Raw genomic sequence first — 27,597 nt, 5'->3', positions numbered from 1 at the left:
GTTTGATGCACATAGAGGTTCTTTATAAAAGTCTTAATGTAACACGTAAATCCATGTAGGCTGTGTGAAGCCCGTTCTCTTTGTTATTACTGATTTCTATATACCCATTGTAGTAGCAGTGAGTTTCTCAGGGGCTGAGAGCCAGGGCCTGTAGTTCAGGGGGAAGGCCCAGTGTAGACCCCAGCAGCTTGGGGACCTAGAATAAGACATTATTTTTTTACTGATGTAAAATAGGGGGAGAGTGCCTTGGTGAAAGAATGTACAGATCTGTAAAGCTGAGTAAAGACAAGTGGGGAGAAGCCACTGGGGTCAGAATAGCCTGCTGCTCACCTGAGAAGCCACACCCACTCAAGGGCACATACTTCCTGTTGCCTTCTCTTCCGTCTATTTCTTCCCCACCTTCATGCCCATATTGGATAGTTTGGGGGTTTTGTTCTGTTTTAAGACAGGGTTTGTGTGTGTGTGTGTGTGCGCGTGTGTGTAGCCTTGGCTATCTTAGAACTTGCTTTGTAGACCATGATGGCCTTAAACTGTAGAGACCTATCTGCCTCTGCCTCCCAAGGGCTAGTATAGTACCACCACTGCCCAGCTCATACTGGATATTTCTAACAGCCAACTAGACACAACTTAGAGTCTTCTGGGAAGGGAGTCTTAACAAGGCATTATTTAAATCAGGTTAGCCTATGGGCATTTCTAGCGTGGATTGTTTTAGATATAAGAAGATAGTACATTGTGGGGCCACCATTTCATGGGCTGGAGCCTGAACTGTCTTAACAAGAAGAAAGCTAGCCAAGCGTAAGTGCGAGCAAGCAGTTAGTAGGGGGACTTCATCTCTCTGCTCTTAACTGCGGGTGCTCTGTGGCTGTCTCCCAAGTTCCTGCCTTCGCTTTCCCTCCTTGTGACCTGAAAGTGTAAGCCCGGCAAAGCCTATCCTCCCTGATGGCGCTTTTTGTAGGATCTTTGACAGCAGCCACAGCAATGAAACTACGTTAATGCCTGAGCTTAAAGCTACACCAAGGGAGCTCCTTAATGTGCTCTAACTTTGCTCAAAACTAAAAATAAAGCTGGACCTTGTGAGGCAGACCTGTGGTCCCATCTACTTCGGAAGCTGAGGAAGGAGGCCTATAAGTCTGGGGCCTGCCCAGGTAGCAGAGTACGGGCAAAGCCTAGACAACTCAGTTTGTCCTATAAGATATATTTATTATATTATATTATATTATATTATATTATATTATATTATATTATATTATATTATATTATATTATATTATATGTCATATTATATTATGGTGTCCTATAACATAAAATATAATGATAATAAAAGTAAAAACGGGCTTGGGTCCATAGCTTAGTCATAAAGCTCTTGCCTAGCTTTCTCAAATGCCCTAGGTTCACCCTAGTAGTACAGAAAAAAAGAGGTGACGAGAAGGCAGACACTCTGAAGTCAGAATCTGGGTCAAATCTAATTTTCGACTGGAACAAACAGTGAAATCCTCCCATGGTCTCTGTAGGGATTGGTTCCCAAAATCCCCATGGACCTGGGGACTGTGGATGCTTAGGTTTCCTGTAGAAAGTGCCGCCATGTCACCATCCTCCCAGGTACTTTAAACCACCCCAGCTTGCTCACTTCAGCACACACGGCAGCAGTGCTACGCAGACAGCTGCTTCCCCGTGTTATTTAGTGACGAGAAAATGAAAGTCTGTTCATGCTTAGTGTAGAGAAAACTTCCTTCCCCAATAGTCTCGGCCTACAGTTGGCTGACTTCACAGATGTGGAGATCACAGCCTTAGAGGGCCATTTGCACTGAGGACTCACACATGTTATGCACGGTTAGTATGATAGGCTACATAGTATGCTAGAGTGTCTGTGTGTCAGTAGTCATGATTGTCATTACAATGTCACCCTCAACGAGTGTGAGATAGGCTGTTGTCTCTACTCCCAGGAGCAGGGTAAGTGATGAGTGTGGAAGGCTAGTGAATGGATGGGACTGTCTAGCTTAGAACTCTGTAGAGGATTTTCCTACCCTGGCCATTACCCTCGCTAGGTCTTTCCTATGCTCCATGAGTCCCTCTGTGTATCAATCAATTTTTCCACAGTAGCTCTGCACCACAGCTCCAGGCATAGGACCTCGCTGTTCCTGCCTAGGTCTCTCCTTCCCTCCACATTGCTTGCTTGCTCTTACTTAGCCTGCTTTCTTAAACAGCCCAGGCCCACCTGCCTAGGGATGACACTGCCCACAGTGGGCTGGGCCCTCCTACAGCAATCGACAATCAAGACATTTTCTCTGACCAACGACCTCAGTTCTTTAGTCGAGGTTCCCTCTTCCCAGGTGACCTTAGGTTATGTTCAGATGACAAAAAAAAGGTCACCAGGAAACTGTTTATACTCACCCACTCTTTTGGTATATATGTAGGAGAGGGGCCCTCAGGTTCCAACAAAAAATACCCCATGATTGCTAACTGTAGCCCTGTATATCCATAGGTTCTGCATCCATGAGTCTGAAATACCCCCTGAAGACTCATATGCTAAAAGCTTGATCCGATGATACAGCTTTTTTTTTGATGAGGAGGTAGAGATGGAGGGCTCTGATTGCAGGAAGTAGGTCACTGGGGACATGTCCTTGAAAGGTGTCTTGTCCCTAGCCCTTTCCTGTCCATCTCTCTAATTCCTGGTTGCTGTGAGCTGAGCTACTTTGCTTTGACCCACATTCTTGACCCATGATGCTCAGTCTCACCACAAACTCACAGCAGGGGAATGGATTGGAATCTCTGAAACCATGGACCAAAATTAATCTTTCCTCCTTTAAGTTTTCTCAAGCTTTTGCCACTGTGACAAAAAGCTAACTAACATATACATGTTCAACCAACCTTGGGTCAACAGCTATTTTTTTAAAAAAATTAGTCTCTAATACCAAATATATGCAGAGTTCTCGTTATTACTTAAGAACCCGAGACACAATAGAATGCCCATTTATACGGCGTAACATTGCGTTAGGTCCTGTGAGGACTCTTAAGCTGATGAAGTAGGAGGGGCATGTGTAGGTTCTTTATTATCACTGCACCATTTTATATAAGGGACTGGATCATACAGAGAATGTTTTGGTATCTGGATACATTGAGGAGGAGATATCCTGAAGCCATTACCATAGATACTGTGGGATAACCACAGTTATTTAGAAATGCAGTCTAATCCTCAAATTCGGGGCTTCCCACTGTGGTATCAAAGAACCTTTGTTGTCTGAAAACTAGGAACATTTTAGAGATGGGCTCTGTCAGCATCTTGCCCACCTTTGCTGCTCCCATGGTGCTGGCTGAAGCACAAATATGTGGACGTGGTGTGTGGCCAGCGGAGGTCATGGATTTTGCCTGTAAGGAGTGTTAGACCCCAGCACACAGACAAGCTGGAGACAACGTGAAGCTGAGCTTGGGCCTTGCTCAACGGCTTCTTAACAAATTTCCTCCAAACTCAGTGGCTTCAGACCCACTGTGTTATTTGCTTGTGAGTCTGTGGATTGGCAATTTGAGCTGGTTCAACTGCAACCAGTCTTGTGGTGGCAATTTTCTGGATGATTAAGAAAAAGGAACCCAAAGTCAGTAGACCCCAGTACATAAACTTCTGCTAGTAACCACTTTTGCTAATACCCAAAGCAAGTCACTTTTGCTAATACCCAAAGTCAAGCCCTGGGTCCTGAGATAGAAAAATAAACTCCCAGCTGGACGTGGTGGTACACTCCTGTAATCCTAGCACTTGGGAGGCAAAGGCAGGAAGGTTTCAGAGTTCGAGGCCAGCCTGGTCTACAGAGTGAGTTCCAGGACAGCCAGGGCTATACAGAGAAACCCTGTCTCAAAAAACAAAACAAAAAAAAAAAAAAAGAAAAAGAAAAAGAAAAAAAGAATCTCCCTTTTTTTCCTTCATTCACAATGCTAAAGCCATGCCTCAGCAGTGTCTGGCAGTCCATCACAGCCACCCAGCTTCTGGGCACATTAGGGACTTCTTGGACTTTACTGATAGAAGTTTCTACTTAACATCCCATTGTACACATCTTCCCATCTCCCTTGCAGCCCAGTCCTAGTCTCATAGGCATAGTAACTAAGGAATCGATGAGGGAGAGAAGGGGCTGTGCAGTCAGCCCTATTCTTTTCCTTCTCAATGTTCTGTGGAAGAAGCAGTCTGCTTAGAGGCCCTACGATGGTGACCAGTCCTATTGTCTGTCTGTTAACCCTGCCCCTTTCCAAATTCCATCAGCTGTCTACTGTTGTAGTCTTTAATCACATATTGACTTGAAGTAAAGGAGAACACCGAGTAAGATTGTGGAGCATGGAGGAATCCTTCCAAGGAAACAAAGACAAAGCAAACGACAAACTTCAGCTAACATTACGTTTAGGTTTTCATCATATTTCTAGGTCATGAGATACAACTGTTGTTTTGGTAACTGATTGGTACCCTGGTAGGCCACTTCAGCCCCTCCTTTGTGTTCAGTAGCTCTGCTCTGGCTGCTGGCCCTGCCTTGCAAACCCAGGCAGCAGGAAGGGCGCTGTTTCTTTGTGGACAGCAGAGTGGAAAGAGCTTCAGGTGTCCACACCAAGCAGCAGCTAGTAACCAACAGACACTAAAACTGGAGTAATGAATATGCCAAACCTTGCACAAAGTCAAACTTGATTTTATTGTGTGCCAAGCTCAGGGGTATGGAATCCACTCTGGGCCTCCAGGAGTATATTTATAATGATGTCTCCTCCCTCTTAAGGGCCCTGCTCCAAGATGGGGGCATGGAGAGGGCCTCCCACCAGGAGCCCTGCATTTGACTTCTAGTCCCAGCTCTACCCAGGCACTCTCCATAGCTTTCTTTTTATTTTACATGTGTATATGTGTGTGTGTATGTTTGTGTGATGATATATGTATATTGCATGCACATACATGTGCACACATGTAGAGGCCAGAAAGCAGCCTCAGAGTCATTCCTCTGGCACTATCCACTTTTCTGATGCAGCATCTGTCTCCAGCCTGGAGCTCACCAAGGACACTAGGCTGGCTGGCCAAAGAGCCCCCTGTGTCTTCTAGATGACATTTAAATACAACCCCATGGTTTCTACATGCCACTGGGTCCCCTAATAATTTAATACATTTAATTTGTCCAAAGCCACCCCTTTCTCCTTTTTCCCCTTCTCCTTTTCTTTAAATTATCTCTGTCCTAATTAATTAGTGGAAATGTAGCCTGTGTGCTGGCAAAAATACACAAACTTTAGAGGCCTGTTAGGAGAGCCCCTGATTCCTCTTCCAACAACACAGGGGTATTTCCAGCTCCTCCCCTAGAGTGGCTACGGTGACCATTATTGTCCCTGCCCCTACACTGCCTCAGCTGCTAGCGTCTTATTAATGGGGTCTCCTTGAAAAGCTATTTCTCCAAGTCAGTACATATCTCCAGCCATCTTCACACACCCAGTTCCCAGAAGAGGGAGCCACTGTCCAGTACACCCCTGTACACTGCCTCTTCCCATGGTTGGTTTTTCTCCTCCCACACATGGTGCTGGTCACAGGTTTGGCTCTTGTCTGAATGCTCCTGAGGTACTGGATTCAGTTTTGTTCTCACTGTGATCTTTGGAAGGAGGAGGCATTATTACCATCGTATTATGGTGGATCTGAGGGACAGGGGGTCAGGTAGCCACCCAGCTGGGTCACCCAGCTGGGGAGTGGCTGAGCCTGTGCCAGATTCCCTAGGCTTAGGCATCCATCCTGGAACCTCTAAAGGAAATATATTAACTGGTTATATAAATATATGGCAACTACAGCTGTCCCTGAGTAATTACAGGGCATTGGTTCCAGGACCCCTACAGATGCCAAAACCTGAGAACACTTAGTTCCTTTTATAAAACAGAACAGTATCTACACAGAATCCACCCTCCAGTAACCTTCAAATCCTCTTGCTTATGTGTTATGCCCAATGTAGGTAGACACTATACAGACAGTTCTTATGTTCTATTCTTTAGGGGATAGCTACAAGGAAAACATCTGTCTATGCTGAGTAGGGGCATAAACAGTTTCTGGATGTTTTTTAATCTGCAGTGGGCTGGTCAGGAGGAAGTGGAAACCTAGGTCCAGAGGGTCGACTGGACTTTCAGAGATAGGCTTTGGAAGGAGATCATATAGTTTATGTGAGCAGCAAAATTCAACCTGATACACAAGAGGCACTCTGCAACTGCCCTGGAACTCAGCCACACTCAGTCATTGGGTGGATACAGCTAGAGACCAGCATTAAAGATGCATCAATGTTAGTCTGTGGCTTTCCCGTGTGCGCCGAAAGGGTCCTGAGAGCTTTGAACAGATTTGTAGCATGCTAAGAATACAGGGAATCATGTTGTTTATATAAATAAAATTTCCACTAAGTGTAGGGAAGACCCTACACAGTCAACTATGAAGGACTAGAGTTTGGGCATTTTGCGTTTGTTGTTTGTTTGTTTGCTTTTCTGCCATCATGCCACCCTGTGCATGAGGAAATGTGTGAGGGATGAGGTAGCTCTGTCAGGTCATCACCGGCCCGCTGGAGTCTGGCTGTTCTCTCACCAGGGTGACCTTCTCACCTGTCAGCTATCACTATAGCCTGAGATGCTTGCTCAGTCATGGCTGTGCGGGTTGCTGCTTATCTGTGTGTGGATGATGCGATGTGACTAGACACTGACGAGAACTCCTCCGTGGGGATCTGACACAGTGTGAGGGAATGTGAGAAGTGAGGTGGCCTGATGAAATCCTTGAGCATCTTAAAGTCGACTGAGATGAGATGGCATCTGACAGAGCGCAAGGGAGGGGGGACCAGCGATGACAGGGACTCAGCTGCTGGCCTGTGGGAGGGGCCTGCGACTCTGTCTGTCAGCCTTATTCAGGAGTCACTGCCCTAAGCTTTGTGAGTTGAGATCAGGACTGGTATGGGTAGCTGGGAGAGCTGGGGTGGAAAGAAATCTGCCTCTGGGGACTCATTATTGACAAGGGACAGGAATCCAGTGCAGACGGGCTGTTGCATTGTTTTGTGGTACCATAACTGAATGTCTGAGTGTTAAAAATCTAGAGCTATTTAAGGTTCTGGGATCTGGGAGGTCCCTGAGCATGGCATCGGCACCTGGTGAGCACTCTCCCAGGTGTGTGCCATCTGTGACAGAAAACCAGAGGCCAAGAAAGGTCTGCTACAAGTAACAAGGGGAATCCAAATCTGTTTATAAAAAATTCATACTTTCAATAACAAAGCCATTCCAGCAATAGTCACCTCCCAACACCACTGCAGTGGGGCCTGATGTTCAGATGCATGAACTCCAGGGCAGCTGTTCACCCCACGGTACCACTGTAACATTGGCTGCTCAGGTGTAGCTGGCTCCAGGGACTTGCCTATCATTTCAGGGTCAGTCTCACCAATGCAGCGTACACTTTGAAGGTAGAGGCTCTGTCTGTCATCTGTCCTATAATATTTTGAGGACATCAGGTGTAATCCCTGCACACGCCTGCTTGATAAATATTTAATCACAGTGAAGTGTGGTTCTCCTTCCCCTCCAGTGCACTCACTATCTCTAAGGCAGAAGAATGTTGTTTTACTCCTTCCTTCCTTTGTTCTTTCTTCCTCTCCTTCCTTATTTTCTTTCTCCCTTTCTTCCATCCATCTGTCCATCCACCCATCCATCCATAATCTACCAATTCATTGTCCATCCATGCATCCATCCATCCATCCACCATCTTTCCTTATTTGAGAACTAGCATCTAGCTCCTTGAGGTTTTGTTTTCCTCTGTGTAAGCTTCTCCTATCAATTTTGCCTCCACTTGATCTCCCACCATCCTCCTGATACCACAGTGCCACTCTCTTTTTGTATTTTAAATAAGGTCCCCAAGGTAGCATCTGATTGGTCTGGCTTAGATCATTAGCCACTATCCTTATGACCAGATTGAAATGTTTACCAATTGGCCCAGCCTGGGTCTCATGGCCACTGCCAGGATTGGAGGTCATGTCAGTTTCCCATGAACTCCATGGACTGAAAATAATGGAGGGGAATTTGGGGGGTTTCCTCAAATAAAATCAGGAAGCTGTTCTTGGAGGAGCACTAGATGATCCCAGGCAGAGAAAAACAACAGATGTCGACTGAGGGGACAGCCGGGTGAGGAGGGGGAGGATCAGACAATGACTCTGAGCAGTCACCTGATATTTTTCTATGCATCAGCTATTCCTCAGCCTAGTTCAGCTCCTGCTTCTCCTGGGCTAATAGTTCTTTGTCTAGAATAACCTATGCACACCCTCACACATCATTCACACAGATAACAGCAACTCTTTCTTCAAGGCTTGGTTTAACTACCACTTCCCAAGAAACTTTCCTGTAGTGTCTATACTCTCCACCTCACAGAAGTCAGTATTATAGTTCATATCCCTACCACAGTATACATTCTATTAGATTATAGATGTCTTATGATCTGTAGTACTTCCAGGTAGATAGTCTAATATAGTACGGGGTACATAAGAAGTATTTAATGACTAAGGGTACAACTTCTCTTTAGCTCCAAATAATGCCATAAGATCAAAGGCAGAGGAACTAACTGTATCTTCACCATCTTCCCTTCTTTCCCTCGCCCTCTCTTTCATCCCTTTCCCTTCTACCTCTCACCCATCATCCCTCCATTCACCTTTACACCTACACATCCATTTCAACCATATTCATCTAATCTACCCATTTACACATTCCTGAATGCATGCAGATATACAGTGACACCTGATGGCAATCTCTCTGAATTCTAGCGAAGGGGAAGAGGCAAGACCCTACCTTGGGACTTCACATTCCATTGGGAGCAAGACAGTCTATAGTCACAAAAATGAGCAAATGAAAATAGAAATCAAGTAATAGAGAAATCATAAGTCACTTCAGTGGGTGATCAAATAAATTGTAGGGCTTCCCCTTTTTCTTAGATGTCTTTTTAATGGCTTGGTCCAGGAGTTCATGCATACTCAAATGCTTCAGGCAGAGGTTTCTGTGCCTGGACCTGGCCCTTCTTGGGGATCAAAGTATACCTAGACTGTATCTTTGAGAAGATATTTCCTAGCAACTGATCCTCTTGATGCTCTATAATCATATCTCCTTATGGATGCTGTTATTTCCAAGTTCTCTGTTATCTTTTGCATTTGCATGAGGGTCTGAAGGATCTCCACCACTTCCCTTCCAGGATCTGGGCATTGGAAAGCTGTGGCAGGCACGTGAATACAGAGAAAGGCAGCAGAATTACCAGAAAAGGCCAGGCCTTAGGGTCAAAGACCCAGCCTCTACTCTGTTTTTTGAGTGAGGGATTAATAAATCAAGATTCCTAGAGAACCCTCTAGATTGTACATTCTGAGAACACGTGAGTCTAAGGATAGTGTCCCAACTTAGGTGTCCTTTTGAGGTTGTTCACTAGAACTCTATGCTGGGTATCAAGTGATGGAAGCCTCTGCACATCTGTCCCACCCTAGTGTATAGCTGCTGAAGGCCAGTCACTATGCACATCTGCTTATAGAGTACCTTATATCTCCCTCTGTCTGAACATCTAGGAGAGCATGAAGACACACATCCTTTCCATAGATACTGAGGATGTAGTAGGATGGTTGGACTCCAAGTTCTTCTGAAACTCTGTGGACTATAGGATCCTGTCAGCCCTTTGTATGGTAGAGAAAGCATAGTAAGAGGGACCTATAACCCTGTGCTCATTAGACTCCCACAGAGGGGGTCAGCCATCTTAGCTTTGAACCTTGACTCTAGAGGTGCTAGTGTTTTGACCTCAAGGAAGCTGACTGAAGTGTTTTTAGGTCCTCACCTATAAATCAGAGATCACAGGTGCCTTTTTCATGGTTTTTGGTTTGGTTTGGTGTTTTGTTTGTTTTTGGTTTTTGTTTTGTTTTGTTTTTTGTTTTTTGTTTTGTTTTTTTATGAGAAATACTGTGGTGCGTGCAGGTGCTTAGATCAAGGTTCATCATGTAGGAGGTGATCAATAAGTCTTAGGTGATGTTGCTGTTTAAATTAATGTCACACTGTCTCCAAGAGTGTGCTAAGAATGGTTTGAAATGTTCCTTCAATAGATGCAGATAATAGAAAGATGCTGGTAAAGTTTGAAGGACCAGGCAAGCTTAAATACTTTACATGTCCTGAATCAGAACATCAAGAAGACCTTGTAGGCTATTGAACAAAATTCTTACCCTACTGAAGTCTGTGTTTAAGGTCCAGTTGGTTCTGGGTATCTATCAGTTTTGCATCAGTGGAAATATTCAGAAAGAGAAGTCTACACTGAGCAGGAACAGACTTCCTCTTATAATTATTCTCAGTAACTGTAGTATCTACTTATATAACATTTGCATTCCATTAAATATTGTAAGTGACCTAGAAATGACTTAGAGCCTACAGAAGGACATACTTAGGCTTTGCGCAGTTATGGTACTGTTTATATAAGAGACTTGAACATTTGCAGATTTTGGCATCCAGGAGGCAGACTGAGAACCAGTCCTTCATGAATACCAAAGGATAACTGTAATTAAATAAAGGCAACAATTGAGGGTTCCTGCATAAATCAACTCATTCCAGAGAGGCCTCCAAAGGCACTCGTCAGTGGCAGCTGTCTGCTATGTCACCCTGTGCTGTTGAATTCCCTATTATCTTTGGGACCAGCAATCAATGGGATCATAGACAGTTGGGCCCCAGGTTCTCGGGCCTTATTCCTCATGCATAGGGATTTTAGAACAGCCCAGGAAGGATCCTGGGAAGTTTGCTTTGTAGGACATAGGAGGAACATTGTGTGGCTCAAGGGTGTGTGTGTGAAAAATTGAGGTAGTGGCGGAGGGTGAGAGGAAGAAACTGAGGCAGAGGAAAACATGGGAAGTAGAACAACCAGTTGGGATGCTTCCCTGGTGCAGTTAGACAGATGCACATGTGGATGATTGAGCAGAAGATCTAGCATGGTGTCACTCAACCTTCCCAATACTGTGACCTTTTAATGCAGTTCCTCATGTTGTGGTTAAATTATTTTCATTGCTACTTCATAACTTTAATTTTGCTACTGATAGGAATTATGATGTAAATATATGATATGCAATAGGTGGCCCCTGTGAAAAGATTGTTTGTACCCAAAGGGTTTGCGACCCACACGTTGAGAACCAGTAATCTAGACACACAATGAAATGCTTCCCCCATCCCGATGAACTACCCAGTGAGGATGAAGTAGAAAAGTTGATGTAGCAATCTTCACTGAACCCAGGAGGGACGTGTGTGTCTAGATACAAGCGGCAGCAGCAGCTGAGTGCCTCTGAGCAGAGAGTGTCGAAAGGGACAACTGCAGTAGGTACTAGCAACTCTTGACTATCTTCAAGTCTTGCTATGAACCACAGCCTAAAGACCCAGGGAGCAACAGGACCTCAGTGCTCACCTGGAAGGCCGCATTCCTTCCTTCCGGCCACTAGATGTAAAACACGGACCACTGACAATATATTCTGGGCTGTGGGGTTTGCAAACAGTGTACTAGAACAGGCATACTGGAGCGGATGAGATCTGTGAGAAGTGGGTTCTTAAAGCTCTGGGGGAAACTGCAAGTGAGGCCTGTGGGCTGGGCTTGGTGGAGAAGAGTCTCCATCAAGATCTGAGAGGAACCGCTGGCTACGTGTCTCATTCACAGGACATTTTGCAGGCTTGGAAAGGTTTCAGGATGAAACTTCAGGCTCAGAATTCCCCCTGTTATAATCATATCCTGTTTTGTTATAGAAGCTGAGTAGCAGAGTACAATTTGCTTTGTTGGAACTCTTTGTATAGCTAAGGTTGAACGTATTCCAGGGACCACAGAGTATCTATTAGGTTATGTAACAGGGCCGTGTGCAAAGCCCATTTTAAGGGCTTTTCCATTGACTTCTGGAAGGAGGATACAAGGATCACATCTGGCAGGACTATTGAGGACGGCCAGCAAGGGCCTGGCTTACTTATCATATCAACTTGTAGGTTCTTGTGGCTCTTCTTAAGTTTCCATTTATTAGCTCACGCTTGACACTTAGTAGGGCCTCAGTGATGTGATCGTGATAACGAAGATGAGGGTGGTGATGATGTCAGTCACGATTAAGCCGGTACACCCGAGGAGCATCTTCATTTCCAGCTTCCAGGGAGTCTGTGCAGAAGTCAAGAGGTTCAGGCAGAAGGTGTGATGGGAAAGCTAGAGTTCTGTGGCCCTTGGGGTGGGGCCAGGAAGCACGGAATTCACCATGCTGAGCCATAACAGGCTATTGGTTTCTTGTACCTATGTGCCCTCAGGTCATGAAAACCTACCACATGTACCACGCAGAGAGCATCAGTGCGGAAAGCAAGCTGAAGGAGGCTGAGAAGCAGGAGGAGAAGCAGTTTAACAAGTCAGGAGACCTGAGCATGAATCTGCTCCGGCACGAGGACAGACCCCAGCGCCGCAGCTCCGTGAAGAAGATTGAGAAGATGAAGGAGAAGGTGAGTGGGATGGAATGGGGCAAGGCCCGGAGAGGAGAGCCGTGCGCTCCGCCACTTCCCCTTTGCATGGAGGATGAAGGAGCCTGTTCTGGCTCCATTTGTGTGGCTGGGTAAAATATCCTGACAAAAAGCAACTTAATGGAGAAAGAGTTACTTTAGCTCACACTTCCAGGTTACAATCTATGAGAGCAATTCCTGAAAAGGGTTACTCATATCATCTCCACAATCAAGGCCAGAGAGGACGAACGCAGGCGCTCACTCGATTGCTTGCTTATGCTAAGCTAGCTTTATGCACTTAACAAATTTCAGGACCCAGCCAATGAGGTGGCGTCACAACATTCAGGGTGGGTCTTCCTGTCTCATGTCACTCAGTTAAGACAAGCTCCTCCAGGCATGTCCAGAGTCCAACCCAAGGAAGACAATTCTTCACTGACACTCTCTTCCTGGGCAATTCTAGGTTGTCAAGTTAACATTTAAAGCTGCCACAGGCCTGTTGTGAAATTGCTGTGGCCATATCAGAGACCATAGCTTCAGAATTACTATGTATGTGTTACAAGGCTTTTTGTTTGTTTGCTTGTTTTGTTTTTTTGGTAGGCATAGTGGAGAGAACTCAAGATTTGGAGTCTGGGGTTTGTTTGTTTGTTTGTTTACTTGATTATGTTATATACAACTGTGTGCACATTTGTATGCAGATGTGGTCCTCACAGTCATGTGGCAATGTAGAGGCTAGAGGGTGACATCAAAGATCTTCCTCTATTGCTCTCTGCCTTACTGTTTGAAACAGGGTCTGTCTCTGAACCTGTCGTTCACTGGCTAGACTGGCTGGCCGTCAAGTCCCCAGGAGTCTCCTGCCTCCACCTCTCCCCCAGCTCTGGGGTTTTCAGACCTACATTCAGTTTTCACGTGGGTACCAGGGATCCAAATAGGTCTTTATGCATACACAGTAACCACTTCACCCACTGAGCCCTCTCCCCAGCCTCTGAGCTGGTGTTTTAAATGCTACACTAACACCGCTCCCAGACTTTCCATTGTTAAATTTGATAAACAAATCTCATGGCTGGTGTTGGCTCTGAGAAGTTGATCATGGCTGCCCGGGAAGCTCTGTTGAGGATTCTGAAGCTATATCAATGCTCAGTTGAAAAAGTGCTGAGATCAGTTAATGATGTCTGCTATGGCCAGGGAGTTTTGAAGGGCAGGACCCATCTGTGACTTCTAACTCTCCTTTCTTCCTCAAAGGCTATGATCTTCTTGCTGAATCTCTATATCTATCTATTCCCCAGCACCAGGAGACATTTCCAGAGTTCTTCTATCTGCCAGCCACTGTCTGATGTTTATCTGCACTTCCGTGGGCCTAATTATATGATTATAGGATCCTTTAGAAATTACAGACTGGATGGGAACAAAACCTACCAGAACCTGAGTAAACAGGGAGGCATATAAAAGTGTGTGTGTGTGTGTGTGTGTGTGTGTGTGTGTGTCTTGGTATAATTTTTGAAAGTGAGGAAAAACAAAGACTTAATATCAAAATGGGCAAGGAATTTGAATAGATGTCTCTTTTATAATTATTATATGCCTATGGGTGTTTTGTCAACATACATATAAATACCCTACTTGTATACCTGGTGCCTTCAGAGACTAGAAGAGGATTCATATTCCCCAGGAACTGGAGTTACAGGCAGTTGTGAACCACTGTGTGGGTGCTGGGAATCAAACCGGGGTCCTCTAGAAGAACAGCCACTGCTCATAACTCCTGAACCATCTGTGTAGTCTTTGAATAGACAATTCTTAGGAACCTGTCTCGGTGATCTATAAATACAGAGCGATCTTCTCAGCATCATCAAGGATGAAGGAAATGCAAACAAAAGCCACAGCTCAGTAGTGCTCCACAGCTACCAGAAGGACCAAGACAGAAAAGGCTGGCAGGAAGAAGCAGGGATACAGATGTGCATGTCAGGAAATCTTGCACCGCTGTCAGGGGCAGGTTGTGTATGTGAGTGGTTCTATCACTGTAGAAAGTCATCTGGCTGCTTTTCAGATATTAGATATACATGGACCAGGCTGCCGTGTGACTCAGTAGTACCTCTCCTGGGCATCTGCCCCAGAGGCATGAAAACATATTTGTATAAAATTTTGTATGAGAATGTTCACAGTAGCACTGCTCATCGGAGCCAAAAGATGAAAACAACTTGAATGTAACTCAGTCAGGAGAAGGAATGAGGTCCTGATACAAGCCACAATGTGGATGGACCCCAAAGACACTGTGCTAAGTGAAAGAAGCCGGACACAAGAGGCCACACACTCTACAGAGTAACTTATGTAAAACGTCCAGAATAGACACCCACAGGAAGTAGATTGTTGGTATTCTACTTAGGAATTAGAGAAGGAATTAGACAAGGACAAGTGAGTGGCTGCTGATTGATGCAAGGTCTCTCACCAGAGGAAGTGCCTGGGTGGAAAGATACTGGCTGGGATTCTAGAGGCTCATTCCTGGTGTAGTCGTATGCTAATTAGCAGCTTGGCTCCTGGACAAGCCACTTTTCTTCTTGAGATCTCTTTTCCTCGTCTATAAATAGATGAGTTCAGCTAAGATGCCTTGACTGTCCTCATCAATTCTAAAATGAACTCAAGGTCTCAAGGTCACAGTGAATCCCTAGATAGGGTCAAGAATATTCAGACTGTGTGCCGGGCAGTGGTGGTGCATGCTTTTAATCCCAGCACTTGGGAGGCAGAGGCAGGTGGATTTCTGAGTTCGAGGCCAACTTGGTCTACAAAGTGAGTTCCAGGACAGCCAGGGCTACACAGAGAAACCCTGTCTTGAAAAACAACAACAACAACAACAACAACAACAACAACAACAACAACCAGACTGAGTGTGGATGGGCGTCTAGCTGTCACAGGATGTGAGTTCCAGGAGACATGCTGAATGGTCCCTGAGTAAGAGGGTCTTGGATCAAGGCAGAGGAGATGCCTGAGGAGAATTTCAAGGTTGGCAGAGGGACTGGTATACTCCAAAGCTAGATCTCACGTGGGATGAGGGACGGAGAAGAGCAGCTAGCAGAGGGAGGAAAGCTTTCTCTACAGAGATCCAGCACCAAGACGCCTCAGTCTGAAAGGAGCAGTTGTCCTTCCGCTCCCGCCTTCTCGGCTGGCTCGGCATAAAAGCAGCTTTGCCAGGACTCTGGGTGCTCTGCCCTGCTCGTCCTTTCATTCAGACCCAGACTCTCTCCTTTTCTGCTTCTTTTCCTCCTCCTCCTTCCCCTGTTCTTAAAAATGACCCAAGGCTTGCTTAGTCAGTCTGCTTTGGGTGTCTCACAAGCAAGGCAGGTCATGGCACCGACCTTGTGGAATTCGCATTCTTGTGTGGGTACTAGCCATCAACAAATAAACAAAGAGCTTCTGACAGCACAGAGCAGGGGAGCAGATTATAGAAGGGAGGGGTGCATAGTAGCCAGGGCCATCATCAGGAGCTTGTGTGGCTATCGCCTTAGGTCCTGAAAGCCAGAAGGGAACAGCTTGCTTAGAGGCTCGGGTGTGTGACTCCAAAGAGTCTGAAGGACTCAAGGCAGAAATGAACTTGGTCTCTTTTGAGGATGGACAAAAGAGGTTGCATGAGAGAAGGTGGATATACAGAGAAGGGGCTGGAATGGTGACCTGGAGTGGTAGCCAGAAGCTGAATCTTGAAGACCTCTGGGCCACTGAAAGCACCGGAAGTCCATGGAGGGTACTGAGGATGGAGTGTCTTATTTACACCCCGCTGGTAGAGACTACCTGGAAGGCTGATGTATAACAAACGATGACCTGTGTTGCTGAATTCAGGGCCCAGCGGCACTGCCTTGGTACAGAAGCATCCCATAACTGGGAGGTGGGACTCATTGTCAGATGGTTCGCATGGAAATCATAGATTATCCCCCTGGTGGGCTGGACTCTGATGTCTATCTCTTCTCCCTACAGAGGCAGGCCAAGTACTCTGAGAACAAACTCAAGTGCACAAAGGCGCGGAATGACTACCTGCTGAATCTGGCAGCCACCAACGCAGCTATCAGCAAATACTACATCCACGATGTCTCTGATCTCATCGATGTGAGCAACCTGGGTAGCCTGGGGCTGGGTGAGGGCTTCATGCGGGCTACAGCATCTCATCAGCTAGAGCGAGTCTGGGACTAGGTGGGAACCTATCTAGGCTGGGGCATCTCATAAGTTGGGGGCAGATGGAGCTGGCCATGGTCCTTAACCGACATGTGTGCTGGCCAAGCTTTCATAACCCTGCTAGAGGATAAGGGTGGGAGGTGTTTGGGTTTGGAGTATGAGCTAATTCATGCTCACACTTTCTGTAGATAGACGCGAACTCTGCTAGACTCCCCATAACTTGATTAGTTAGATACACAATACCAACCTCCAAAGTCCTCCCTTCTGCACCAGGGTCTCTGCTGGGTGTGAGGGCATGGGGGAGAAGTGTATACAGTTTACACTCTTAGAGGCTGCTGGTATGGAAGAGGAGGAGACCATTCATTCTTGAGTCCAGCCACCATGGGAAATTCTCCTGGTAGGGATGAGTTTGATCACTGAGGAGTGGAACACTGACCGTGGGTAGCTGGCTGTGCAGGGCTCCCTGGACAGCACCAGGCTTAAAGAAGGATATTGTGAGTGGCAGTGATGGGAGACAGTGTCTGAGAGCCAGGAATGTTTCTCTGCCTCCCCTTCCATGATAAAGAGGGGAATCCATTTCTGTAGGTGCTCAGTAGAGATTTGGTATTGGTCGCTGGATTCTTTCCCTCTAACCCTGTGTGTCCTATTCTAGAAGCCAGAACATGGGGTTTGGGGCAGCAACCTGCTCAGCCTTCCAATGGCCCAAAGCCAGCCCCCTCCTCTTTCCTAGCTCTCAACTTTTAGCTTCTAGCCTTTATGCCTTTTTACTTGCCAAATAATTGTTGAGTGCCTACTGTGGACTGGGACTTAAAGCTCGGCGGTGGGCAAGAGCCAGCCAGCCCATGGAGCACACTGCCTAAAGTGTGTTAATAGACAACTCCAACACCAAGGGGCAAGAGTCACAGTGAGGGAAGCGGAGGGCATGTGGATGTCTGACCAAAACTCAGTATGGAGAACATTAAGGAAAACTTCTAGAAGGAAATGGGCTATAAGTTTAATGGCAAGCAGAGAACATTCCAGGCAGAGAGCGTGCATGGAGGTAAGACCGTGTTGAGAGCCTGGGGAGCTGAAGGGTGCTCCGTTGGTACCCACATTTCAGCTCCCAGCTCCCTCTGAGGGGGTTTGATATGGCTTGTTCAGGACTCCAAAGTGCTCTGGGAAGGAAGGTGATCATAGGGCCCCACCCCGGCTCTCACCTGTACCCTTCTGTCCTCGCCTCTCCCCAAGTGCTGTGATTTGGGCTTTCACGCCAGCCTGGCCCGCACCTTTCGGACCTACCTCTCAGCAGAATATAACCTGGAGACCTCTCGTCATGAGGGCCTGGACGTCATAGAGAATGCAGTGGACAACCTGGACTCCCGGAGTGACAAGCACACAGTCATGGACATGTGCAGCCAGGTCTTTTGCCCTCCACTCAAGTTTGAGTTCCAGCCCCACATGGGGGATGAGGTAGGCTTCCTGCGAGAATCCTGCTTGGGGCTGCCTGAATGAGTCCAGTTTCCTTTACCTTATGAAAGTGCCTAAACCTGAATAAGTGATGCTCAACCTGTGGGTCATGACCTCTTGGGGATTCACCAATTCTCTCACAGGGGTCGCCTAAGACCATCCTACCTATCAGATATTTGTATCACAAGTCATAACAGCAGCGACTTACAGTTATGAAGTAGCAATGAAAATAATCTTATGGTGGGGCAGGGTTACCACAACATGAGAAACTGTATTAAGGTTACAGCATCAGGAAGGTTGAGAACCACTGGGCTAGAGGCATCTTCAGTTTACAGACAGGAAAGCTGGGAGGTCTAAAAACATGGTGCCGGCATCTGCTTGTCAACTTGTGAAGGCCGTTCTGCTGTAAAATGGCATGGCTACTGTAGCTGCCCACGGCTACTTTTGAACAGGTTAACCGGTCGCCTGGAAGGAAAGCTGGGGATAGGAACAGGGTGGTGAGAGAAACATGGAGTAAGACAAGATTTCCTGCTCAAGGCTCAAAGTTAAATGGGGGGCTCCAAATATACATAGGCAGCGGAAGACCCTTCCCCTAAAGGCTGGAAACAGGTCTGCAGAACTGGTTTGCTTGCTGGGCAGGTGACTGGTGCCTGAGGGAGCTTGGAGAACAATGGGCTTCACCTTGGTCTGAGCACTCCATCCCAGGTGGAAGGGATTATGGCTAGCACAGGAATTCCTGCTGTAAGGCTGGGAGAGGAACTTCACCTTGGTCAATGTCAAGTTCCTGCCAGGTGGCACAGCACCCCAATACGGCTCTCTACGGGCTGCCATGCTGCAAGGCAGAACAAGCGTGTAGCTTGGGTCTGTCTTCCTTTTGCGTCGGAGAAAGCCACTCAGGCGGTTGTGGCGACCTTACTCTCAGCACCTCCCTGAAGTCTACTTCAGTGGCAGCCCCGCTTCCAAGTACCATTTTCACATGACTTAGAGAATGAGTTTCCCATGCCTCAAATTTGGGAGAATGGTATGTTAACATCATAGTTACTACTTCTGTGCTCTCCCATGCTCCTAGTGCATTGTGGGAGGAGAAAAAGCCCTAGCGCCTAGGCTGTTTATTTACCTCAGTGGCCCAGGGTCAGCTCTTACTTAATTCATGAGCTTCTTCAGATGATTTCCTTGTCTTGTTCACTAATGTCCCCTACTAACAGAATTGTAGGACCTTGGCTTTCTTTAGGCCCCATTCTAGATGTGTTTAGGGGACTTCAAGGATGTTCCAGTCTTCTTAGAAATAGTCTCCTATATCCTCATCTGATCATCAGATGGCCTCATCTGACGCCCCTTCAATGCTGTGAGCCTCTGATGCATCAGACAATTCTGATTGTCTTCCATGCTTGTGCTGCCCAGACCCTGACTGAGGTCTGGAGAGGAAAACAAACTCACAAATAGTAACAGCTTTGGAAGGGAAGACCCTGAAAGAAAAGGGCAGCCACTCTTGGTTTCTGTGGGTGACTGCTTCCAGGGCACTGCTGATGTCTGAATTCAAGGGTACTGAAGTACCTCACCTAAAAACACCATACAAAGAACTTGTGCTGCACGGTTGTTGTGCTGTATTGTTTAGGGGGCGATAGGAAAATGCCTGCCCAGGTTCAGTTCAGAGATGTTTTGTTGTTGTTTTTTTAACTCCCATGTATACTTTCTGTCCTTGGTTGGCTGAATTTGTGGACATGAAATTTTTGGACAGAGCAGACCAACAGTGTGATTGTCACAGTTGTCTCTGGTGCATCTTTATGCATTCCCATAGTGACAGGAGCACTTGTCATCTGCTTCTGGTTCATTGTGCTCGCCACTGTCTGTTCAAGCATTTACTTTCATTCCACAACTCCCTGCCTTGCAACCAATTAGTCTGGCTTGCAAAGATTATGTTAAAGGTCTTTTTAAGCCCACGCTTACTGTGCAAATGTAGAAGTTGGTGACTGGAGAATCACGCTAGTGACAGCAAGAATGTAGACGCTAGAGTAAGAGGACCCTAGTTCCCAGCTGGTACTGCCTTTGCTGTATCCAACATGGGTGACCCAGGGTAGGTCACTCGGCCTTGCTGGACCAGTGTCTTGGGTTCTGGATGGAATGTTAATGATAGCCCCCACCCTGGCTCCAGGCATCTGCAATGACAGAGTTTCTTTCTGCAGGTCTGCCAGGTCAGCGCACAGCAGCCGGTCCAGACGGAGCTGCTTATGCGGTACCACCAGCTGCAGTCCAGGCTGGCCACTCTCAAGATCGAGAATGAAGAGGTGAGTGAGCCCCTGCCCTGGGGCTTGTGCAGTGGCGTCTCATGCCCTGTACTCTATAGAAAATGACGGCTCACTGGTGGGAGACTATACAACCACACTGCCCACCTACACTAAGAATATTTAGTGCCCTAAAGGATGCTTACAAGACCTCAAGTGGAAGGGACACAAGAGGAAGCTAGACTCTATGTTTAGACAGATCGCAGATTTGTAGGCTTAGAATGCTTGGGAAAATGTTTTGAAATGTGAGCCTTGGCTCCATCTCAGCTGTGGAATGACTGGTGCTTCCTACTGACTTCACGCTTTCCTGCCTCACTCTCTGCTATAAGTTTAATTGTCATTATCAGGATTCAGTTTATTTAAAATTACACAATGAAATAGCTAGTCCGGGCCACCCTAAATGTATTGTGGGTTTTCAAACCCCAGGGAATGGGTCAGCCTCACTGGCCCAGTGTTCCTCCCACATTGCCGAGTGGCACAGCATCACGCTGTGCGGACCCATTCTGACATAGACTGAAGAAGCCAGGCAGGCAGTGTCAGAGGAAAGATGTCAATCTACCCTGGGGCCCTGGAGAAAGAACCCAAGGACATGTGATGTGCCGTTCAAGGTGTATGACAAACTTACCTCCAAGAAGTGCAGTCAAGGTGGAAGGTGAGCCGGCATGGCCACTGTCTTCAAATGTCATGAAGGTTATGCTGGGACAAGAGGGACCGTTGGGCTTGGAATCTCTGCAAAGGGCAGAGCTAGGACAGAGCTGAGATGACTCAAATCAAAGCAGGCCCTGGGAAGGTCACACGAAGACAAACCGGCTTGTTTTTTAAACCTGGCAAGAGAGATACAGCAGGCAGACAGAATTTGTCCTTTCTTTCCGCTTGTCTTCGGTCTCCCCTCCCCCATCAAAGGATGTCTGATGGTTTACATGTATAATGCCATTAATGAAATTTAAATGGAAATCAGGGCCACAGGGAGGAGACTGAGGCACATAGCCCTCTCTGTGAGCTACAGATGGGATTGGATATGCTTATTCTTGAATCAGCTTCTATGTTGCAAAAAATAATTGATTTTGATGTATTCGCTCATTTATTCATCCAACTAGTATTTATTTATGTAATATTTGTTCACATAACACATGCTAGACATTATTCTAGATAGACAATAAATCAAAGGAACACAGACTCATTCTAATGAGAAAACTAATTAAAATAGGAAGACCAATGAGTGACTGGATATGGAGTGACTGCATATGGAGAAACAGTGACCCATGAGTGCCACAATATGTGACACCATTAAGAGGTGACATTTCAGCCAAGGAACAATAAGAGAGATGTTGAGTGTCAATGATCTTGTAATAAATAGAGTCAGATTTTTTTTGCCAGTGACCCCTTCGGACTGACCTACCTCTGCGATATGGAGTCTGCCACTGAGAACCCCTTCATCCCAGGGCTTCCGTGAGACTGAGGTCCTCAAGCCCTGCTTCTGTCATCTCTGGGGGGTGCGGTTCCACTGTGCCTTAGGATGGAAACTGGTGTTCCAACTAAATCCTGCGGCAAGGAACTAACTTCCCCAAGGTCCTGTCTCCCAGCAGATCACGCCCACTATTAGATGACCCTTTCCTCCATAAATGAGAGAAAACTGAGAGAATTTCTGTTGATTTCCATGTTTAAGTGACAGCCTTCTAGCCCCCGGGAGGAGCCTCATTTAGGTTCCTCTAACCAGACCAGAGGAAGAAGCCTAGAAACTTGGCTCCATCATCCTCATGACATTCCTAAGGTCCCTCAGACAGAAGCAATCCATTAAATGACCTTAGATTGGGCAATCTGGCTTCTTAGCTTGGTGGTCATTAGTCTTGGACCAATGACCAATTCATATCACTGTTTATGTCAATATAAGAAGAGCAGCAGTCTTGTCCTGTGGACCTTCTAGAGACATTAAGTAAAAGAACAAAATGACTCTCAGGAAAACGACTTAGCAGTGTCAGAGACATTGTGAAATAAAAGGGTATTTGTGGATATGCTGTTTTTCCCTAGGTTCGGAAAACCCTGGATGCCACCATGCAGACCTTACAGGACATGCTGACGGTGGAGGACTTCGATGTCTCTGATGCCTTCCAACACAGCCGATCTACAGAGTCCGTAAAGTCAGCTGCTTCTGAAACCTACATGAGCAAAATCAATATCGCCAAAAGGAGAGCCAACCAGCAGGAAACAGAAATGTTTTATTTTACAGTAAGTAGCATCAAGGACCCAGAGGCTGCTGTCTGTTGACACCCTCCCTGCCTGTGGCTTTGGAATAAGTCTGAATGCGAGAGAGACAGCAAAATAATATGACATAAATCCCTCAACATTCTTTTCAACATTTGGTTGCCTGGATTGGTTTTTTGAAGTGTAGAGTGACTCACCAATGGGTGGTATTGGCATTGATCCTAAGTGATGGTCACTGATGCTTTTGCAAGGAACCAAAGAGAGAGTTTTAGTCATTTGGGTTAGATCAGTGGTTCTCAACCATCCTAATGCTGTGAGCCTTTAATACATGTTGTGGTGATCTCCAACCACAAACTTATTTCATTGCTACTTCATAACTATAATTTTGCCAATTATAAATCATAATATAAATAACTGATATACCTGATATCTAACATGTGACCCCCAAAGGGGTCAAGACCCACAGGTTGAGAACCCCTGGGTGTGAGGAATCTGGTGAAGGAGTCAGGTAACCACCTAGAGTTCTGTGTGTGCATTAGTGTCTTAAATTGGTGAATAGAGGTTGAAAACCAGGACCTCAGCACTGAGAGCAAGTTATTCAGGATCCGCTAGCCTCTCCCACAACATCCCAGGTTATAGACTTTCAGTTTAACCAGGGGACAGGAGGAGGAGGGAGGAGAATTGGGGCTTTAGTTCGAGTTAGGCTTATTGAACATGGAGGCTGGGGCTGTCGGGGACTCACTTTCCATCTGGTACACACCCACACAAAACTCATGGGGACTCTGCTAAAGTGCTCAGGGTGACAAGCTTTCTTTCATCCAAACAGCCCTTCTGCTTGGGTGTGGCTGGTCCTGGAGATGGGGCTTTCCTCTGTTGTCTTCAGGAAATCTACCACCCCAGGAGTCCTGGGCATTGGTCTCCATGCTGATTTCCTGGGTGACCAGAGTGAAGCTGATGCTATCTTACAGTCTTCCCCTGCCTGCAGAAAGCTGGCGTTTCCATTCTCCAGGTTGAAAAGCCTGAATTTTCTGGCTCTACCTTACAAGCTTTGATTCTGAGTAGCCTCTGCACCCTAGTGGCTTCTGAACACATTTTCTAAATATCTAAAGCAAAAGTCACCTAGGACATATGCTGCCACGCCCTATACTTGCTTTGATGTGTGTTTGAGCTCAGATGGCATCCGCTGAGTCTCCATATGCAGCCAGGCCTCCCTCCTCTTAAAGGTCTTAGGTAGCTTCCCTGAGCTATCCTCTTGATGGATTCATGCCACAGGTCCCAGTTGTTAGAATTTTAATCCAACTGCTCAACATCTATGCTCTTCTCAGATCTTGTATGATGTGCAGATTCAGGGACCATTTATCTCCAGTATCTTAAAGATGGCTAAAAAGAAAATGTAGCGCTATGCCAGGCTATCGCCAGGCTGAAAATCTTGAGACGTAAGGTAGACTGATGTTGACTGAATTATCCTCAGAGAATAATATGTCACAAATTAACCCAGTTCCAGCCTCCGACTCTGTGCTGCGGTTAGGCTTTATCAAGACCCGGCTGCAATCCCACAGCCTGCACGTATCTCATTCCTTCCATCAGTATTCTTTGACCTTGTCAAGGAAGAAAACAAAGCTGGTCTTCACAACTCCTGGACACTACCACTTCTATTAGAGGCCTAAGAGGGAGTAGGAAGTATATATAGGGATAGCAGGAAAGTCACTTCAGCAGCAGAATGAAACCTGGGCAGCAGCAGCAGCAGCAGCAGAAGGGGCCCAGCCTGCTTGTATATAAGGGAATCTAGAGTCTTCGACCAAGGAAAGGCATTATAATTTTTCTTTTTTAGTGTATGTATTTATATGCTTATGCATATTGATATGTATGCATACTGATCTATGTGTGTATACATGTATGCACATGTGTATGGAGGCTGGAAGTGGACTCAGCATCCACCTTTTATGTGTGCACCTCACTTCTGGTTTTTATGAATATTTAGACATGTGATAAAATCAGAGGTATTGTTCTAGGCCTACATGGCCAACGTATAAGTCAGTTCTTAGTGACTAAAGCAAAGGTGTGAATTACCCAGGGGCGGGGCACTTGCTTAAATTTCAAGTGCTTTATCTCCTGCCCTCCTCAGCAGAGCTCTGAAATTTGGAAGTTTAAGGGCCCTGGGATTCCTCCCCAGTGAGAAATGAAGGGTGAGAATTGAGGTATCAGAAAGCAGCAATTTGCATGTTGACCTGGTGATGAGGCTGCTGGTCCCCTGCCACACATTTGGTGAGACACCCTAGGTGTACTCTCAGCTTACCTCGAGGAGATAATGGAGGGGGCGTCTGGAAATAGACAGGCCTCTACTCCAGACTGCACAGCGAGGAGCCCAACTCTGCGCTTCTGCTTCCTTAGAACAAGTATGATCATGCTTTCTCTACTAGGCCTCCAAGGTCATGGAGAGGCACATACTATGTGTGTGTGCATGTGTGCATGTGTGCATGTGTGTGTGGCGCTCAATGGAATCACATGGCAATGACTTAATGAATGCAAGGCCAGATCCTTAGAACTAAGTAGGTCTATGGAGAAAGAGAGAAGGCATCATAGCTTCCTACTCATCTGAGAAATCCCTGGGGGTGAAGGGCAATGGGGCGGTGATCTTAGACTTCCCCCCTTTCAGAGCAGGCTGTTTCTGCCTTGCTTCTGGCTGGCTTCTCTCTGCCATGTTGGGGCACGCTGGCTGGGACAGTGGGTTTCTGTGTGAGATGTTTCAGCCATTCACCTCTGTCTCTGTGACTCAATTCTCAGTGCCTTTGCAAATGCCATCCTTCTGCAGGCCAGGCCTCCTTCTGCCTTTTTCATATTCTGACTTCCATGTCTTCTTGCACTGTTGTCTTCCTAGACTACAGTCCTGGGCCTCCAGCTAGAGATTCTGCTTTCATTATTTTTCAGACAAGATCTTTCTGAGCATAGGTTGGCCTCATGTGTGGCTGAGGATAGCCTTGATTCTCTTTGCCCTTAGGCATGCCCCAAGTACCACTCTTCCCAGTTTATGTGTTGCTAAGCTGGACAAGCACTCTGCCACCTCAGCGCCATCCCCCTGCTTCACCCTCACAGACAGCATCCATTCATCTGATCTCCTGCATTGTGCTTACTGTGGGGCTCAGTGACTGGGCAGTATTCTGGTGCTGTGGGCTAGGGGGTGGAGCAGGGGAAGCTGATAACTGTATGGAGATGTGGTTGAGGCCCAGGCAAGTGGTGTGGTGTGTGTATGTGTGTGATGTGTGTGTGTGTGTGTGTGTTTGTGTGTGTGTGTGAGATATGTGTGTGGTGTGTGTGTGTGTGGTGTGTGTGTGTATATGTATGTGTGGTGTATGTATGTGTGTGGTATGTGTGTGAATGTATGTGGTGTGTGTGTGTATGTGAAGTGTATGTGATGTGTGGTGTGTGTGTGTATATGTGGTGTGTATGTGTGTGATGTGTGTGTGTGTGAGATGTGTGTGTGCTGTATGTGTGTGTGTGGTGTTTGTGTATGTGTGGTGTGTGATGTGTGTGGTGTGTGTAGTGTTGTGTGTGATGTGTGTGTGATGTGTGTGTGATGTGTGTGTGATGTGTGTGTATGTGTGGTATGTGTGTGTAGTGTGTGTGTATGGTGTGATGTGTGTGTGATGTGTGTGTATGTGTGGTATGTGTGTGTAGTGTGTGTGTATGTGTGTGACGTGTATGTGTGAGTGTGTGAGTGTGGTGTGGTGTGTCTGCGTGTGTGTGTGTGTGTGTGTGTGTGTGTGATGTGTGTGTGTGGTATGTGTGTATGTGGTATGTGTGATGTGCGGTGTGTCTGTGTGTGTGTGGTATGTGTGTATGTGGTATGTGTGATGTGTGGTGTGTCTGTGTGTCTGTGATATGTGTGTGTGTGGTGTGTGTGTGTGTGTGTGTGGTGTGGTGTGTATGTGTGTGATATGTGCCTGTGTGTGTGGTGTGGTGTGTCTGTGTGTGTGTGTGATATGTGTGGTGTGTAGTGTGTGGTGTGTGTGTGTGTGTGTGTGTGTGTGTGTGTGTGTAATCAGCTGTGTTGCTCTTCTAGATGGTTCTCCATCCCTTGTCACTCTTCCACAGCACATCAAATTTGACACGGACAGTGACCCAGGAGATGGCCAGAACTCATCCCGGCCCACTCTTGTCTTTCTGTGGCACTTGGGGCAAAGCACTTTGTGTACACCCATCCCTAGCTCATCTGACCCGAAGATGATTCCCCGCAGTGCAGTGATGGGAGACGCCTTCCATGAGAAGGTTTCTCGGTGGCCTACACAGCCCTTCCTCATGTGCAAGAAAGGCTCATCTTTGGCTTCGCTCTGATAGCCTTGGCCTCAGCTGCAGGGCCTCTGCTCTCTTCCTTGTTGCTCTGGTCCTGGATGCATAGTGGGGCTTCAGTAAGCTGAGGGGCCTTTCACCTTGTCCTGCCCACGGCCCTCACTGTAGAACTGGCTGCCACTGCTGTCACCACTGCTATAGTTTCCTGTCTCTTGCATATACAACCCAACCTACAAGACCTGGGGATCCCCAAGAATTAGCCACTTGGAAGAGCTTAAAGCAGGTGCAGAGGTGTCACTGTCCCCACACCTGGTCCCTGGGTAGCCTGATATCTCTTTCTTTTCCCCGTCAGGGAGATGAGTTTTTGAGAGCCTGTCATCACTTGGCTGTGTGGCCTTTAACTTCCTTGTGCCCATGTGTCTTACAGAAATTTAAAGAATATGTGAATGGCAGTAACCTCATCACCAAGCTGCAAGCCAAGCATGACTTACTCAAGCAGACCCTGGGTGAAGGTGAGTTGGTGACAGAGAGCCCAAGAGGGACAACTCTATGGCCTGGAGATGCTCAGCCAGCTCAGCTCAAGGCATCCAGCACCAGGCAGGGAAAGACCTGATGCTGGACTCTTGTGCCTTCACTAGAAAGGTTGGAAAACCCACCTTGGTACAGGGGCTGGGATGAGTCCTGTGTGGCTGTATGAAAGGGCAAGGCCAAGGGCTGGATGAGTCCCCATAAGCAGGAGGTGGGACTCCAAGGACACAGGGACTAGTGTTTCT

The 27,597-nt window shown here is 46.7% G+C and overlaps 1 protein-coding gene across 4 annotated transcripts in view; it reads left to right on the top strand.

The window, feature by feature from the left end:
• Positions 1 to 27,597, top strand: part of Srgap3 (SLIT-ROBO Rho GTPase activating protein 3) — a 229,698-nt gene that overhangs the window by 149,860 nt on the left and 52,241 nt on the right. For 3 of the 4 annotated variants that reach the window (XM_052174488.1, XM_052174490.1, XM_052174491.1), the window contains exons 5-10: positions 12,276 to 12,461; positions 16,413 to 16,541; positions 17,835 to 18,056; positions 20,237 to 20,338; positions 22,364 to 22,561; positions 27,252 to 27,336. In XM_052174488.1, coding sequence (XP_052030448.1) covers positions 12,276 to 12,461; positions 16,413 to 16,541; positions 17,835 to 18,056; positions 20,237 to 20,338; positions 22,364 to 22,561; positions 27,252 to 27,336 — 922 coding nt within the window. Of the gene's footprint in view, positions 1 to 11,891; positions 12,164 to 12,275; positions 12,462 to 16,412; positions 16,542 to 17,834; positions 18,057 to 20,236; positions 20,339 to 22,363; positions 22,562 to 27,251; positions 27,337 to 27,597 lie in introns of those variants that run through there. The other variant, XM_052174489.1, reaches the window with a different exon arrangement.

Source organism: Apodemus sylvaticus, chromosome 2 (assembly GCF_947179515.1).
Source record: "Apodemus sylvaticus chromosome 2, mApoSyl1.1, whole genome shotgun sequence".
Lineage (NCBI taxonomy): Eukaryota > Metazoa > Chordata > Mammalia > Rodentia > Muridae > Apodemus > Apodemus sylvaticus.
The sequence above is the reverse complement of the archived record's forward strand: the minus strand, read 5'-3'. Positions and strand labels throughout refer to the sequence as shown.